The following is a 14,459-nucleotide window of genomic DNA, read 5'->3' on the forward strand; positions in this document are numbered from 1 at the left end:
AAAACAATGTCAACAAACAGTTAGCACAATGCAAAATACCACATAAATGCCACGAGATTCAAAGAAATTTAAGGCCAGCAAAACATAAAATATGTTTTTAATCATCGAAGTTTCTCAAAAACACTGCACTCGCACATCCTCGATAGTGAAGTCCGTTATCGCCTAGTGGGCGGTATTTTTCTACATGCTTCCTTCTAATTGGTTTAAAATCTAGAGTGGGCGTTCACAGAAACAGTCGGCGGATATATTCTACTGTCGACCACAGAGGTAGTGGTATACTAGTGTAAACTGTTACTGTCGCTGAAGTGTGAAATTTATAAGGTAAGTGCACGTGCTACCCACTATCTGTTTATACAAAAAGAATAACATGGAATATCCACTGAAACGTTGAGCTATAGTGCTGTTTTCAGCGTTTGTTTCGTTTTGTTGAATTACCCCGTCGCTCTTGTGACGTTGATTGCCAAGTTGTCACGTCCTCTACTTCCTGACCGTATGACATGTGTTTCGGTTTCCCTTACAGAAATGGCTTTTAAAGCAATAAAACGTTTCAAGGTTGAATTTGATGGTCCAGAGGATGCTGTGTATACGAGCGGGGAAATCGTCTCAGGGCAGGTTATTTTGGAGCTGAACCGAGAGATCAAAGTCCGGTCGCTGAAGGTGCAAGGCAGAGGGGTTGCCACAGCCCACTGGCTGGAGAATCGCAGTGTTGGCGTCAACACGGTTTACAATGACTACACTTCTAAGATAACCTACTTCAGAAGAAGACAGCATCTTATTCGAGGTAAGCAACTAGGCTATATTATCAGCCCTATGCAGCCACCATCTTATATGGCCAACGCCGTGGGTTGAATCAGCGTCGAACCCGCTGTGTCACCGCAGGGTCTCATGCTTGAGTTAACTTAACAGTTATCCAAACAGAGACATATGGAGCGGGTATTTATCACGTTGCATGACAAGGGCACATTTGAAGGGACATAAATGTATTCTGCACGTTATAACCTGAAGGAGGAGAAACATGTTTAAGCAAATAAATTGAGAAAAGCGTGTTTTATCTTGGGAATTCAACATACTGTAGGGCAAAAACTATCTCATACGAGTTTTATAAATACAAATATATAAACCTTGACAGTTTGTAGGTAGAGTGTAAAGCACGTAAACAGTTGCAGTGTCGTGATTTTTTTTTTTTCTTTTTCCTTTTTTGTGTGAATGTGTGCAAAGCGAACTGAAAGCGGATACTGTTGTGCACTGCTGCAAGTACAATGATAAACGGCCCTCTGCTGCCAAGAGCACGCGCAGCTGCTGCGCCAAAGAACGGGCCTTCAAAAAATGCCCCTCTTGGTTACCCGGGCAACGCCGGGGGAAAAACAAGTGAGACCCAAGGACCGTCTGAGGCAAAAAGCAAACTTTCGTTTGCTATCTGCAAGACGACAGGGGCCGAACTTACCGTCTGAAATATGTTGGCAAAAGACCAGTTCCCACAGTCATATGAATCAGTTACATGTTCAGTCATGGTCTTTGTACCAGAGTAATAGGTGTTGGGTTGTTTATTGCAGAGGAAAACAAACACCGTGAAGAATATGTTAAACTGGACGAGATTATTTTGTCAGTGCTCCTGAGGATATCTTAAGAAAGACAGTAAAAGGAAACCTGATTTTGTTGTTAAGGTGAAGAGTGCTTCATGCAATCTCATCTGCGCGTTTTTGAATAAATAGGTGGCTGTTATAAGTTATGTGAACAGTGCTACCAACACTGAATGATTTTAGTCCTGGGCTATTCAGAAAAAAAAATAAACGATTCAGGTTCTTCCTCAGATAATATGGCTCACGATTTAATGACGGACTCAAAGGAATACTGTTTGGTACTGATTTCCCAAGGTCTGACTGGCGAGTTTGTGGAGCACTCAAAAATTCTCAGTTTTAGTCTTGTGTTAGGACGGGTCTTTACCTTTCACTGTTGATGAGGAGGCGTCTGCACCCAGAATATGTTTAAAGCGTGTTATAATTAATAATGACGGCGGTCGAAGCACTAGTAAAATTTCAGATATTGGCAACTGAAACTTCGCGAAGCTGTCAACAGTTGTCAACCGCCAGAGGGCAGTACAGCTCACAAAAAAACACAAAAGTTTGGCAAACAAGAAACTGTGTCCACTGGGAGGCAATGTAGGATCTTTTCCTCGGTCTGTGGAAACGAATAAACAAGTTTAATTTTTTCTGCTCCCAGATTAGCCCGTATTTGTGTGTGCTTTTAAATAAATATTTCTGTGAAACACTGATGTTCTTTTTTGCATTAAAGTGAGAGTTTAGCCTGATTTGCAAATTGTCATGTCGTGCGAATATGCAATCGGTGTGCACATTATATTTGGTTTTGCAAAGTCGACTACTTTTTAGGAATTCCTGGGAACTCTGTCGTTTGAAATCAGTGCTGTCGTTTTTTTCTTGTTTTTGCCCAATGCAGACATTGCAGGCTTTGTTTCAAAACATGTGTCCAGTTTAAAAGTGTGCAAAGTTTCAAACATGTTCCTTGCATCGATTAAAAGTGATTTTTTTTTTATCGTAAACACCTCTGCTCGTTCAGTATCGGTACGGTTTGAGATTGCTTTGTTTTTCTTGAGTTTCTAATGGGAGGGTTTGGGGCATGCTCAGTCAGCTTGTTTTCGTCTAAAGAACCTGTAACCATCAATCATCAAGGCGAAGGCAAACCCAGCACTTGGTCCACACCCAGGCAAGATGTTTATTAGCGTTCACCAATCTTTGCTTAGTTCCTTACATAATAAAATCGTAGAGCCCGCCCACCTTCGTACCGTGTTAAAGCCTCCTCACAGACATGTTTCCCTTCAGTTTTGTTTTGAATAAGAAGCGAGAGATACCACCGTAAAGTTTGAACGATTCGAGTCTTTCTCTTCGTATACCGAAGTCGCAAGGAGAATTACAATCTTTATAGTTTTTCGGGGCGGAACGTGCAAGAGGACAAAATGATTTTTGACAGGTTGAAAAAGTTCTACATCGTTTTCGATTCGCCCGAAATCGACTCTCCTCCAGTGTTCAGCAGCGGGGATGTTGTCTCTGGCAGGGTGGTCTTGGAGTTTAGTGGAGAAAGCAAAGTGGAATCGTTAAAGTTACACGCCGAAGGTTTTGCAAAAGTGCACTGGACAGAATCTCGAAGTGCCGGATCGAGTACGGCTTATACACAAAACTATAGCGATGAAGTCGAGTACCTGAACCGGAGAGAGGTTCTTCTGCAAGCAGGTTAGTCATTCTACACGATGAGTGGGCGACCTCGGTATGCAGTATCAGTGAGACAAATCTGTATACAACAAAAAAAACAGGCATTATCTCCTTGTTTGTCGATGTATTTGTGCCTTCAAATGGGCAGTGCGATTTCTGTGAAGCTCTGCTATTAACCATTGCTAGCCTCGGCAAATGCATTGTCTACTCAAGTAAAATAGAACAAAAAATATTTGCCGTCTTAGTTTATAACTCGAAATCGGTTACACCTGCCTGACTGCAGAACAGTTTTACTGAGATTATTTTAGATTTAGCAGAGTTTTGTTGTTCTCGACTTCTTTGTCCCGTCAGGCTGCTGTACACGATGTACTGTTTGACTCATTGACTTCTACTTTTGACAGTGCCTGATAGGACCCGCACTGGCATAGAGACCGATTTCTCCATTGTATTGTAGATAAAGACAAAGAGAGACGGAGAGATTTCTTTCTCCAGCTCTGTAATAAGAGATAGACGAGTACTTTGAACGAGTACTTTGAAACTCTGGTTGTTAAAGACGCCACGAGATGCGAGTAGCGCCTTGTTTTGTGCTGAAATCAGCGCATTAATACTGATAGCAAAGCAACTGTATTAAAGAAATTGTATCTCCGAACGAGGAATATTTTTCAAAAGACTAAATGTTCTGTTTTCCTTCTTTGTTTTCTCATCAGATAATGGTGAATTAACCGTCCTCAGTGCTGGAAGGCACGAATTCCCCTTCAGTTTCCAACTGCCAGAAGAGTAAGTTTTGGTTCTGATTAATCTCCACTGCTCAGATGAAACCACACCGTGTTCAGGACTAATCTGAACGTGTGTTTGGCTCTGACAGGACCCTGGTAACCTCATTTGAAGGCAAACATGGAAGCATCCGTTACTGGGTGAAAGTAAAGCTCCACAGACCTTGGGCCACTGTTAAGAAAATCAAGAAGGAGTTCACAGTCATTGAACCTATTGACATTAACACACCGTCTCTTCTGGTGAGCATTTTTCACTCATTTCATTTTCTGTTTTATCCTTTCCTCTCTCACACACACACACACACATTTCCTTCATGTTAAATGAAACCTTTCATTTTCTTTTTTTTTTTCCTGAATTTCAGGCACCTCAGGCAGGCACCAAAGAAAAAGTTGCACGCGCTTGGTACTGTAACTTTGGGCAAGTTTCCATCACAGCCAAAATCGACCGCAAAGGCTACACACCAGGTAAAGAGCCCGGAGGCCAAAGAGAAATTCTTCAACTCGCAAACATGGCAAACGATTCAAATAAACTATAAACAACAACAACAACAACAACAAAAATTCGTTAACACAAAACTCTCGACGGTTTCTCCTCAGGCGAAGTGATCCCCGTGTTTGCGGAGTTCGACAACTCCACCTCGCGCACCGTGGTACCCAAGGCTTACATCACTCAGACTCAAACCTTCATCGCCAGGGGAACCATGAAGCAGAAACGCTCCGTGGTGGCCACGCTCTGCGGCGACGCGGTGGGGGCCCGGCGCCGGGAGACGTGGCACGGCCGCGCCATTAAGATCCCCCCCGTGGGGCCGTCCATCCTGCAGTGTCGCATCATCAAAGTCGAGTACACGCTCAAGGTGAGTTCCCCCCCCCCCTCGTAAGGACGGGCCCAGGGTCCTTTGTCGTAACTCTTCGGACGCGCTCTGAAACGTCGGCTCAAACCGCACCTGCCGCTCAGAGATGCTCTGTTTTAAAGTGTACGTGTGAGAATTCTACACTCGGCTCACCTCTTTGGCGGCCGACGTGAAATGCTCATGGAGTAACGTACCTGTGGTTGTCTTGAGCTCCGGAGTGCAGTTTTTGACCGTGTTTGGTTTTTTTTTTTTTTTTTTTTTTTTTTTAGGTGTGTCTGGACGTCCCGGGAACGTCTAAGCTGTGTCTGGAGCTGCCGCTGGTGATGGGCACCATCCCTCTCCACCCGTTTGGCAGCAGAACCTCCAGCGTGAGCAGTCAGTACAGCGTCAACCTGGAGTGGCTTCGTATGGCCATCCCCGAGCAACCTGAGCGTAAGTGCCTTTAGACACGCGCAGACACGTACAGGCACACACACACACACACAGACACGCACACACGCACACACACACGCACACATACACACACACCGAAATGCTTGGACCGTACTCTGTGAACATATACACACATGCTATTATTATACATTTTGATGGAAACATACCCACTACCATATGACAAAGACATCGCACCTTCAGCACGACCACGCAGACACGCTCACACTCACTGTCAAATGTTTTAACGTTCTTCACTGTCACTGAGAGAGAGAGAGAAAATGTTCACTAACGTTGGTCGCTCCCCTCCACAGCCCCTCCTGAGTACAGCTCTGTGGTGACGGACGAGGAGGCAGCGCGCGCGGTCACACAGAACGCGCCTCCCTGTGAGGAGCTGGGGCGTCCCTACATGGCCTACGTACAGGAGTTCAGGCTCAGACCTCCTCCCGTTTACAGTGAGGTGAGTACACACACACAGAGTCACTCTCAACAGTTGCTTCCACCTTTAAAGAAGACATGGGACATTCTTAAAGATGAATTAAAAAAGGAATTGAGCTGTTTTAAAACTCAAAACGTGTCCTGTTTTCCTCTTTGCAGGTCGACCCCAATCCACAGCCTCTGCACATGAGACCACGCTGCATGACCTGTTGAGCGACGCGTTTAAAACCGAGCATCACGCGATGGTGACCTGATCAGATATAAACGAGTCAGAGATGTGTCTTGTCTCGAGTGTCTCTCTGAACACGACTCTCGTTCTGTGGAAGAGGCTGTCCTTGTCCTCGGCCTCCACGGTAAGAGGCCCACGGTGAAGGGAGGATCGGTGGGTTTGACTGGAGCCCTTTTCCCCGTGAGAAAAAGAGAACAGGAGACGCGAATCGAAAAAAAAAAAAAAAAAGACTCTCTCTCCTTTGTTCCTGTCCTCTGCTGAGACTTCTCCTTATTGGATTTGTTCTGGTGCCACCTTGGCTGCTTTGAAACCCCCGCCTCCACCCCTAAAGCCGCCCCCCCCTCCCTCCCTCCCTCCACACTTTGAGCTGATGACCCTCCAACACTTGCGACTGGAGTCTGGGACCCTGAGGGGGTTGGGGTGGAGAGAAGATTTGAAGGCGAACAGAAAGGAGAAGGGCTCTTTGATAGGTTGGCTTTTGTGCCCAATCAGAACCTCACCGATGATAATGTACAGACTGTTGGGTGGGACTTCCTGAACGGTCTACGCGATTGTTTGTGTGTGGCAAACCGACGCCACCACCTCACCCATAATGCCCACCAGCAGCAGCTGCTGCAAAGCTGCTCAATAGATGTCAGAACATGCATGTTATGGGGGAAAAGCCTTTGTAAGTTAGGAGGTTTGTACTTAGGGAAGTAAATCTAACTAAAGCATGCTCAAGCGAATAACGTGGCCTTGTGTGACCGCGAAAGCAGACTGACCTAGGCGAGGTAGACGCCGCAGACGTGATCGAAGTAAAACGGTTGCCGGGTTTGTTAACAGAAAATAAAACAGGAAAAAAAAGGGAAACCTCGAAGCTTGAAAATGTTGCGTGGAGAAAATAGATGAAAATATTCCAGAAGTGTAAGAGCAGTACTGCCAACGCCCCCCCCCCCCCCCTTCTCATTTTCCATACGGACAAATGGCCAATGTGTTTACGGTTAGGTTTCTATCATCCTTCTCCTATGGTGAGAGGCTGAACAGTTAGCAGTGGAGTGCAGATTAACATGACGTTAATGTATCAGGGCAATATACTACAAAGCGTATGTAACCAGATGTTAACAGAGCCTGAATGGGAAGGATGTTATTGATTGTACATTGGCTGGGAGGGGGGGATTCTTTTGGAGAAGAAAATGGTTAAAAGAGAGAGAGAGAGAGAGAGAGAAATTGTTGCATCCTGTTAAAAATGTTGCAACGACAAATAACTTAAGCAACAACAGTGGAGAACTTTTAGAAGCCAATACAAATGTTTTGTTTTTGTTTCTTTTCTTTACTTTGATATTTTTTTGTTGTTGTTTTTTTGTTTTTGTTTTGTGGCTGATCTTACGTTGTGGAAGAAGAATAAGCTACAGGGATGTGTGTGTCTTGTGTACTCCGTGCTTCATGCTGTTGATGCCACTCTGAAGTGAATCTTTTCTAGCACATTCCAAATTCAGAGGGTTTTTGCCTCAGTACCAAATAACACAGTTACTTCAGGTCAGAAAACACAGAGAGATTCTGTGATATGCACGACACCCAAAAAGAAAAAAAACGAATGTATTTTATATATATGTGTATAAATATATATATATATAAAAGAGAAAATGCCTCTTGTTGAATCAAGTGCAGATTATATTTTTTGATTTTGGTTAATCTTTTTTTCTAATAAAAAAAATTGAAGGAAAAAAAAAACAACCTTGTCCAGTCGTGTAATTTTTTGTCTCGTTTAATCATCGGACAAACTTTTGGAAAAGCACAGAACAGCTCCTCCTGAAGAGATTGCCAATCTTTGTCAGTGCTGTTCATTAATAAATGTCCCCCCCCACGTCAAAGGACGTTATCTTGTTGCGTAGCAACAAGTTGAAACAAAACCGATAACAACTGGCCTGGAAAGCTGATAACGTATTTATAACGACATTAAACTTTTCAGAGTTCCACACTTGTTTCAATCTGAGACTTACTCTCTGGACTCTGGACTCCCTTTTAACTTCAAGTTCATGTCTGGGCCAGACAAACGTTTCAGCTGCGGTCAGCACTGGGGGGGGTGGGTTGCCGTGGCATTCCCGAGTCGTGGCCTGTTCCAGCTGGAGAGAATGTTGGAGCGGGTATAGCGATCTCTTTGTCGTGTTTGTGTGCGAGGGGAAATCTATACTCGGGCGCGCTGAATTGGTTCAGTATGTTTTTCTCTCGTGTGGCGGAACAGTTAAGTAACTCAGTTGTTTGTGACTCATGCTCCCGCAAGCCTCGGGGGTGGGGGTGTGGGGTGGGGTGACACTTTGTCTCGGGGGGGGGGGGGGGGGGGGGTACGGGAATCACTCTGTGTCTGCCTTGACTGAGAAAAGCCGAGTGGTTTTCCCATGAAGACGGGATAATATCAGGTGATTTGGTCTACACAAGCAGGCAGAGGATTCCCTCCGGGAAACTCTCTCAGACAGCCCTTAATGACTGGCTGAGAACTGTGGCGCGGGGCATGATCTGGAAACCGCAGGCCGTTATCCAGAAATAGATTCATTTCCCAAATTTCAATGCTGAGATCCAGAGATGCGCCAGTGCCCTATTTAGGCCCCGAGCCGGGCGCATTTTAAGGGCACTGGCAGAGGTCAGAGGTCACTGCTGCGTCCTGAATTGTAGGTCTCACAGGTAGAACAACTTGCCAGTGTTTTATTAAGGCTAACAGCACATAACCCCGACAAGAGATCGTCACCTTATCGAATCTTCACACAGTCAGATGAGGGCCAGACTTTTTCTGTAAGGAGGGGAGGGGGGGGGGGGGGGGTGATATATTTGGAGGAGCAGGAGGTGGTTAAGGCTGTCGTGCGTGATTGTCTGTACCATGGAGGAGAGTCATTTTTATTCACCCAGGGAAGAGACTGACTTCTGCTACCTGTGCTTATATGGAAAAATGAAACCCCTCTGAGACTCCGCCTCCAACCGTATCTCTCCTACACTTCAATAAGAGTCTCTGAGGTGGAACGTAATATTAGTACGTTGTTTTACCAGACTATGATATGGGATTATCTGCATATGTAACAAATGTTGCAAAACATTTTTTTTTTTTTTTTTTTGCAGTGCTTGTTTCAGAGTGGGCAAATATTTACGCGCTTGCTGATGAGTCGTGGAATAATCCAAACTGATGATGAAATAAGTGCTTGTCAAACAGAACTGTATGTTTTGTGGACAATAAGGAACTCTGGCTCTGAACCACTCCAAAAAAAAAAAAACGAAAAAAACCCCAACAACAACAAAAAAAACAACCCACAAAAAAACATATTTGAACAGAATGTGACGACAGCTGGTTTGGAGTGTTCCTTAATGACAACCTTGAAAGTTCTGCCAAAAAGCGCGTGTTTGTGTGTGTGTGTGTGTGTGTGTGTGTATGTGTGTTTATGCGTGTGTGTTTGTCTGCTAAGTTAGATATGAGGGAATTCTGGTGCAGTGTTAAGCCACTCTGTCTGTGTAATTGCTATACTAATACCACACGGGCAGCGTGATTCCCTCGACTGAAAGGCAGCTCTGTCTTCTTCTGCTGTTTGTGTTTTTGTGTTTGTTTGTTTGTTTCACTCTCCCATAGCCTTTAGAACAAGAGACGTCACATAAACATCACCCCTCCCCCCACCTCTAACCCCCACCTCCCCCACCCCCCTTCCCAAAAACCAGCACATGGAAAAACCCCAAAGAAAACACATCACTCTTCCTCATGTCACCCTTTTCCTCTCGGACAGACAGAGTGTAAGTTCGGCTCTGTAACGTCAAAATAAGACCAAGTTTATGATCTAAATCCATGTCAGAAATTCTACATCATTTTAATCACCTCATGAAATAAGAGATTGCACAAGGATCAGTTTACATTTGAACATATATACATATGCTCGTGCCTGTGTGTGTGTGTGTGTGTGTGTGTGTGTGTGTGATGATATGTCCTACATGCCTGGATCAGAACAGTTCTGAACAAACAGGCTTCAGCAGGCTGAGGGGGCCGGCCGGGTACAGACAACAGGAAGTACTGAGCAGAGATCCACTGACCTTAACAAGATGTAAACAGGAAATGCATGTCCTGAAATCAGACTTGGAAACCTGATCCAGCTGTGTGCCACACATTGGCTTTCTGGAAACCTTGTGGGGTTTTTTTTGTTTGTTTGTTTGTTTGTTTGATTTCCATACAAGTGGGTACTGGTCAGAACAGAGGAGTCTGTTATTTGGTCAGATAACCCCCAATAACAGATACCCCCACCCACACACACGCTGGGATACTTTCTCCTTTCCGGTCACTTCTTTACAGATGATATTAAGCTGCCACTGACCAGTGCACCAGACTGCACGTGCTGTTCAGATTCCAGGCATGGAGTGCATTGCTTTAATTAGCAGTGGCCACGTCCATCCAAAACCCATTTAAAGTATCTCCATGCTGGGTTCTCAGAACAGCGTGGAAGAATCAAAGACCAGATTTCAAAGAAATGTCCCTTGTTGGGTCAACTTTGGTTCTCCATCTGGACTCTCCATTTTGGATCTGCTGGTACAATCATGATCCAGAATATTCCGCCCTGTTCTGCGACTGTGGAGAAATCCTGGAAATATAACGACCAAGCCTAGCTTTTTTTTTTTTTTTTTTTTTTTTTTTTAACCACCCTCTCCAGCGTCTAGCAGCAGCGCATAAACAACGCGGCACGTACTCTTCAAAAACACAAAAGAGAGACTGCGGCTTCTATTTCTTTATTTATTTCTTTATTTATTTGAACTAAATGAGGTGAGGAGTTCAGGGAGACTCTGTGGTCTGAAGGGTGTCGTTTAAGAGTTACCAAACAATTAGCGCGTGCAACGCATAAACACATGCAAGAAAGAAAGAAAGAAAGAAAGAAAAAAGGAAAGAAAAAGTCTTTCTCAGAAGTCACCTTGGACAAAAGCGTCGGATAAATGAATAAATGGAAATGGAAAGAAAGAAAGTCCCTTTGGATAAAAACACCTGATGAATGAATAAATGTAAATGTAAATGTAAATGTAAATGAAAAGAAAGAAAGAAAGAAAGAAAGAAAGAAAGAAAGAAAGACAGAAAGAAAGAAAGAGAACGTGATCCATCTAAAACACTCCTGCACTGCACTGTACTCTGCACCCCATACATGCAGCTTGGCTTTCCTCATTCACCGGATCAGCTGCGTGTAGGGTGAATGAAAGAGTATGAAACCTCTTCACTTGTGACAGAGATGGACAACGCAGTTTGTCACTCCCTCAAAGTCCACTGCTCCTTACAAGGTGCCGTGCGGTGCTCTGTGTCCGAGAGTAGTAGGAACCTTGTTGACTTCACTGCCTGGGGAGTGGGTGTGTGGGTTGGGGTGGGGTGGGGGGTGGCTTGGGATCAGTTTCTTGAAGTTCCAGACCCCCCCCCGCCAAAACCCATCCCAGCTCCAAATGACTTCATGGAAACCAGTATGTCTTCAGAGGAGGAACCAACCAGACACAGAGTCTCCTGTAACAGTGCAGTGTCCAAGTATCCACCGCACTCTCCAAAAATACCTCAAAATATTCCTAAGGCAGAAAAAAAAACACACACACACACAACATTCTGACATTCTGTGACCTTGTTTATGCCGGTACTTGATGACTGTTTCTCAGCCTGTTTTTAATTTCTTCCATTTTCCCACAACGCTGTTTCAACAGAGCTGGCAAAAACAAGACAGTAGGCTGCCCCCCCCCCCCCCCCCCCCCCCCCCAGTTCCCAGCTCTCTGTTGGGCATTGTTTTCCAAAGACAGCGTTTTCTTTTGTTTTTCTTGTTAAATTATTCTGAGACAAAACCTTCACTTTCTGACAAACTAATTGTGTAAAATATTGACAACTGACGTGATGGATTGAAAGAAAACCCCCACCAGCTTTCAACCAAGTTACAGCACGCTTCACAAGTGTTTTTTCACTGGTACTTTTATATATGGGCCGACTTAGCCTTTATACACGGTGCGTTTAGCACGGGGGTGAAACTGCCCCTTTACTATGATGAGGAGTAGAGATCGCCCCGGTTCGTGACAAAATGACATGCATCATGTCTTTTCACGCGCGCCATCAAATAGTTGCAAAAAGTTGCCGTTCCCTGTGAAATGCGTCAAATGTGCACGCGAGATAATTCCCTTTGCGCCTTAGCGTCAGCGCTGCACGTGGCGCTGTTTTTCGACTTCTAATCTTGGCCGCTTGCCAAATCTCGGAAGACGAAACTATGACAAAACACAGTGACGGACCTATGAAAGCCGCCGGGCAGGAATGTATTTACCGCGGATGAAAGAAAAGCCTGGAGCATGTCTTTCCCAGCCAGAGGAACGAAAACAAGGGGCTTAATCTGAGGAAATGTAATTTTTAAAACGGCATTACACAATGGACATAGCAAAAGGAACAGGATGTACTTAGGGGCCCCCCTCTCTTAAAAGCCTATAGGACACAAAAAAAGAAGTCTAAACTAGAGTAACTTGCTGACCTTGGGGAAAGAAGTGAATTTTACATTTTACGTTTTAACACTTTTGGTTTGTACTGGTTACCATCCAAATTTCTATACCGTTCAAATCAGACAGAGGAAGACCTGACGATGTTTTTAGCTAAATTATGTGAGTGTGTGTCATCCAGCAAATTCCTCATCTTTTCTGGACATTTTACAAACTCAAATTTTGAGTGTAAGAACACACACACACACACACACACAAAAACTGAAGCAATTCAGATACATGTTTTTAAATTTTTTAATATATCTAATTAATCAGAGCATGGACACGTTGTGTGCATCATAAAAGAGACATCAGCCAGAGTACAGAGAATGCTTCTCTCCACAGGCCGTGTGACAGCCATACCGCCTCTGTCAGTAAACAGCTCGCGGAGCATCAGGTAGATGATTTCGCGATAAGGAAGAGGGTGTATAATATCAAAGGGTTGCTCAGCAGCCTGGTTGGAAAAAGAGACATTAGGTTCAGTACATGCAAACGAGTTGTCACCACAGGAGAATTCTTCTTTCTGAATGACTGGAGCTGCCTTTCAGCGTGTGCTGATCACAAAAAAAAAAACAAAAAAAAAAACGTTTCACCATTTCAAAGTTAAAAATCTGAAACAGCTGTTCCTCAGGTTACATAACCCTTCTGAGGGAGTGACACATAAATATTTCAAGAATTGTTTCTTTCTTCTGACACTGATATCCCACATAACTGGACCCCCCCCCTTCACTCTGACTGAATAAATGAGGATAAACAGTAACCACTGCTACTGATCTGAGGAGACTGGGGCAGAAACCGGTTAGAAGGCAGCCACCGACGTGTTTGTGGCAGTGTGTACAGATGTAAGGACCTGCTGTTCCATCTTTGGCCATTGCAAGGCGCTGTTTTTCCCATGGGATCCTCCCTGTGCTGTTTCCTTGTCCTGTCCTGTCCTGCTCCTGGGGGCCTCCTCGCTCTAGCACTCTAACACTGATTCACCTCCTCAGCTAATGACGGCAGCCTAAATCAGCTGAAGGAGGAAACTGAAGAGCAGTACCTTGCGTGTGGGAACAGGGAGAGATCCGTGTTGTGCAGGGAGCTGTGGGTGTCGGAGAACAGAACTGGGAACAGTGGGCCGAAAACGTCACCGTCTGCACATGAGCCATCACGTTTTCATCACCGCGCACGACGTCTAGAACCGAATTCACGAGAGGCGATGAAATTCTGTAGACTCACTCTGGATTTGGACGTAAGCCATTTCTGAAAGGATGCAGGCATTGCGGGGACCCACCGTACTGTACTTTACCGATTTCGCAATCTCACAACCATGCAGCCGTCTCTAAAACTGACAGCGTTGTTTATACCCAAGTATTTATGATCTCAACAGATTCGTCCCGTTCAACTGATCCGTCCTTTTCTAAACATTTTGATCCACAACATGTTTGCACCAAACAGATTCGCATGACATATTGATGTTGAAATGTTAATTCATTCACTTTTTTTTTATAAGAAAAACAAAACAAAACAAACAAATAACAAAAGATGCGCGGTATTACCGTGACCTGTGACCTTTCGATGCCGCCCACTCGCTAAAATAATGATAAAAAAAATGGAATGTAGATCTATAATTGTTTATTTAGTTTATGATGTGTTTGCTGGATTGTTGTTATTTGCATTGCGTCTTACATAAGGGGACCTGAGGAGGAATAAGAATAACCTGAGAATAAATTGACTTGGCGTGGGTTTGAAGTTTTTGGCCTTTTGAAATTCTATCCTTTCATTTTTTTTCCTTTCTTTTCCTTGTTTTTTTACTTTTTTTGGTCTCCAAGAGGGCATGAGTTTCTCCGGGGTTTCTGACGTCAGAACATTTGTGTATGTAAACAGGCTGACGGAGAAAAGAGGCTTCCATAAACAAACATGAAGTGACTGTCAACGAGATGGAGAGCATCGACATGATCAGGGGGCCGGGAGAAAGGAGAGAGAGAAAAACAAAAGGAGAGGAAACTGTGGGAGAGGACTCTTTTTCTCAGCAGCATTGTATTACTCCCTTTGCTTCTGT

At 44.4% G+C, this 14,459-nt stretch overlaps 1 protein-coding gene across 2 annotated transcripts; it reads left to right on the top strand.

The window, feature by feature from the left end:
* The first annotated feature begins 280 nt into the window (after positions 1-280).
* On the top strand, positions 281-6,877 carry arrdc2 (arrestin domain containing 2). Of its 2 annotated transcripts, XM_030783508.1 has the most exons (9): positions 281-321; positions 521-781; positions 3,932-4,001; positions 4,090-4,237; positions 4,360-4,462; positions 4,595-4,851; positions 5,118-5,280; positions 5,592-5,737; positions 5,875-6,877. In XM_030783508.1, exons 2-9 carry the CDS (start codon positions 523-525, stop codon positions 5,926-5,928), a joined length of 1,200 nt encoding a protein of 399 aa, XP_030639368.1. In that variant the 5' UTR covers positions 281-321; positions 521-522; the 3' UTR covers positions 5,929-6,877. The 2 variants fall into 2 exon arrangements, with proteins under 2 accessions (XP_030639368.1, XP_030639369.1); XM_030783509.1 differs by lacking the exons at positions 281-321; positions 521-781 and adding an exon at positions 2,609-3,245.
* The last annotated feature ends 7,582 nt before the right edge of the window (positions 6,878-14,459 follow it).

The sequence above is a fragment of the Chanos chanos genome, chromosome 9 (assembly GCF_902362185.1).
Source record: "Chanos chanos chromosome 9, fChaCha1.1, whole genome shotgun sequence".
Classification (NCBI taxonomy): domain Eukaryota; kingdom Metazoa; phylum Chordata; class Actinopteri; order Gonorynchiformes; family Chanidae; genus Chanos; species Chanos chanos.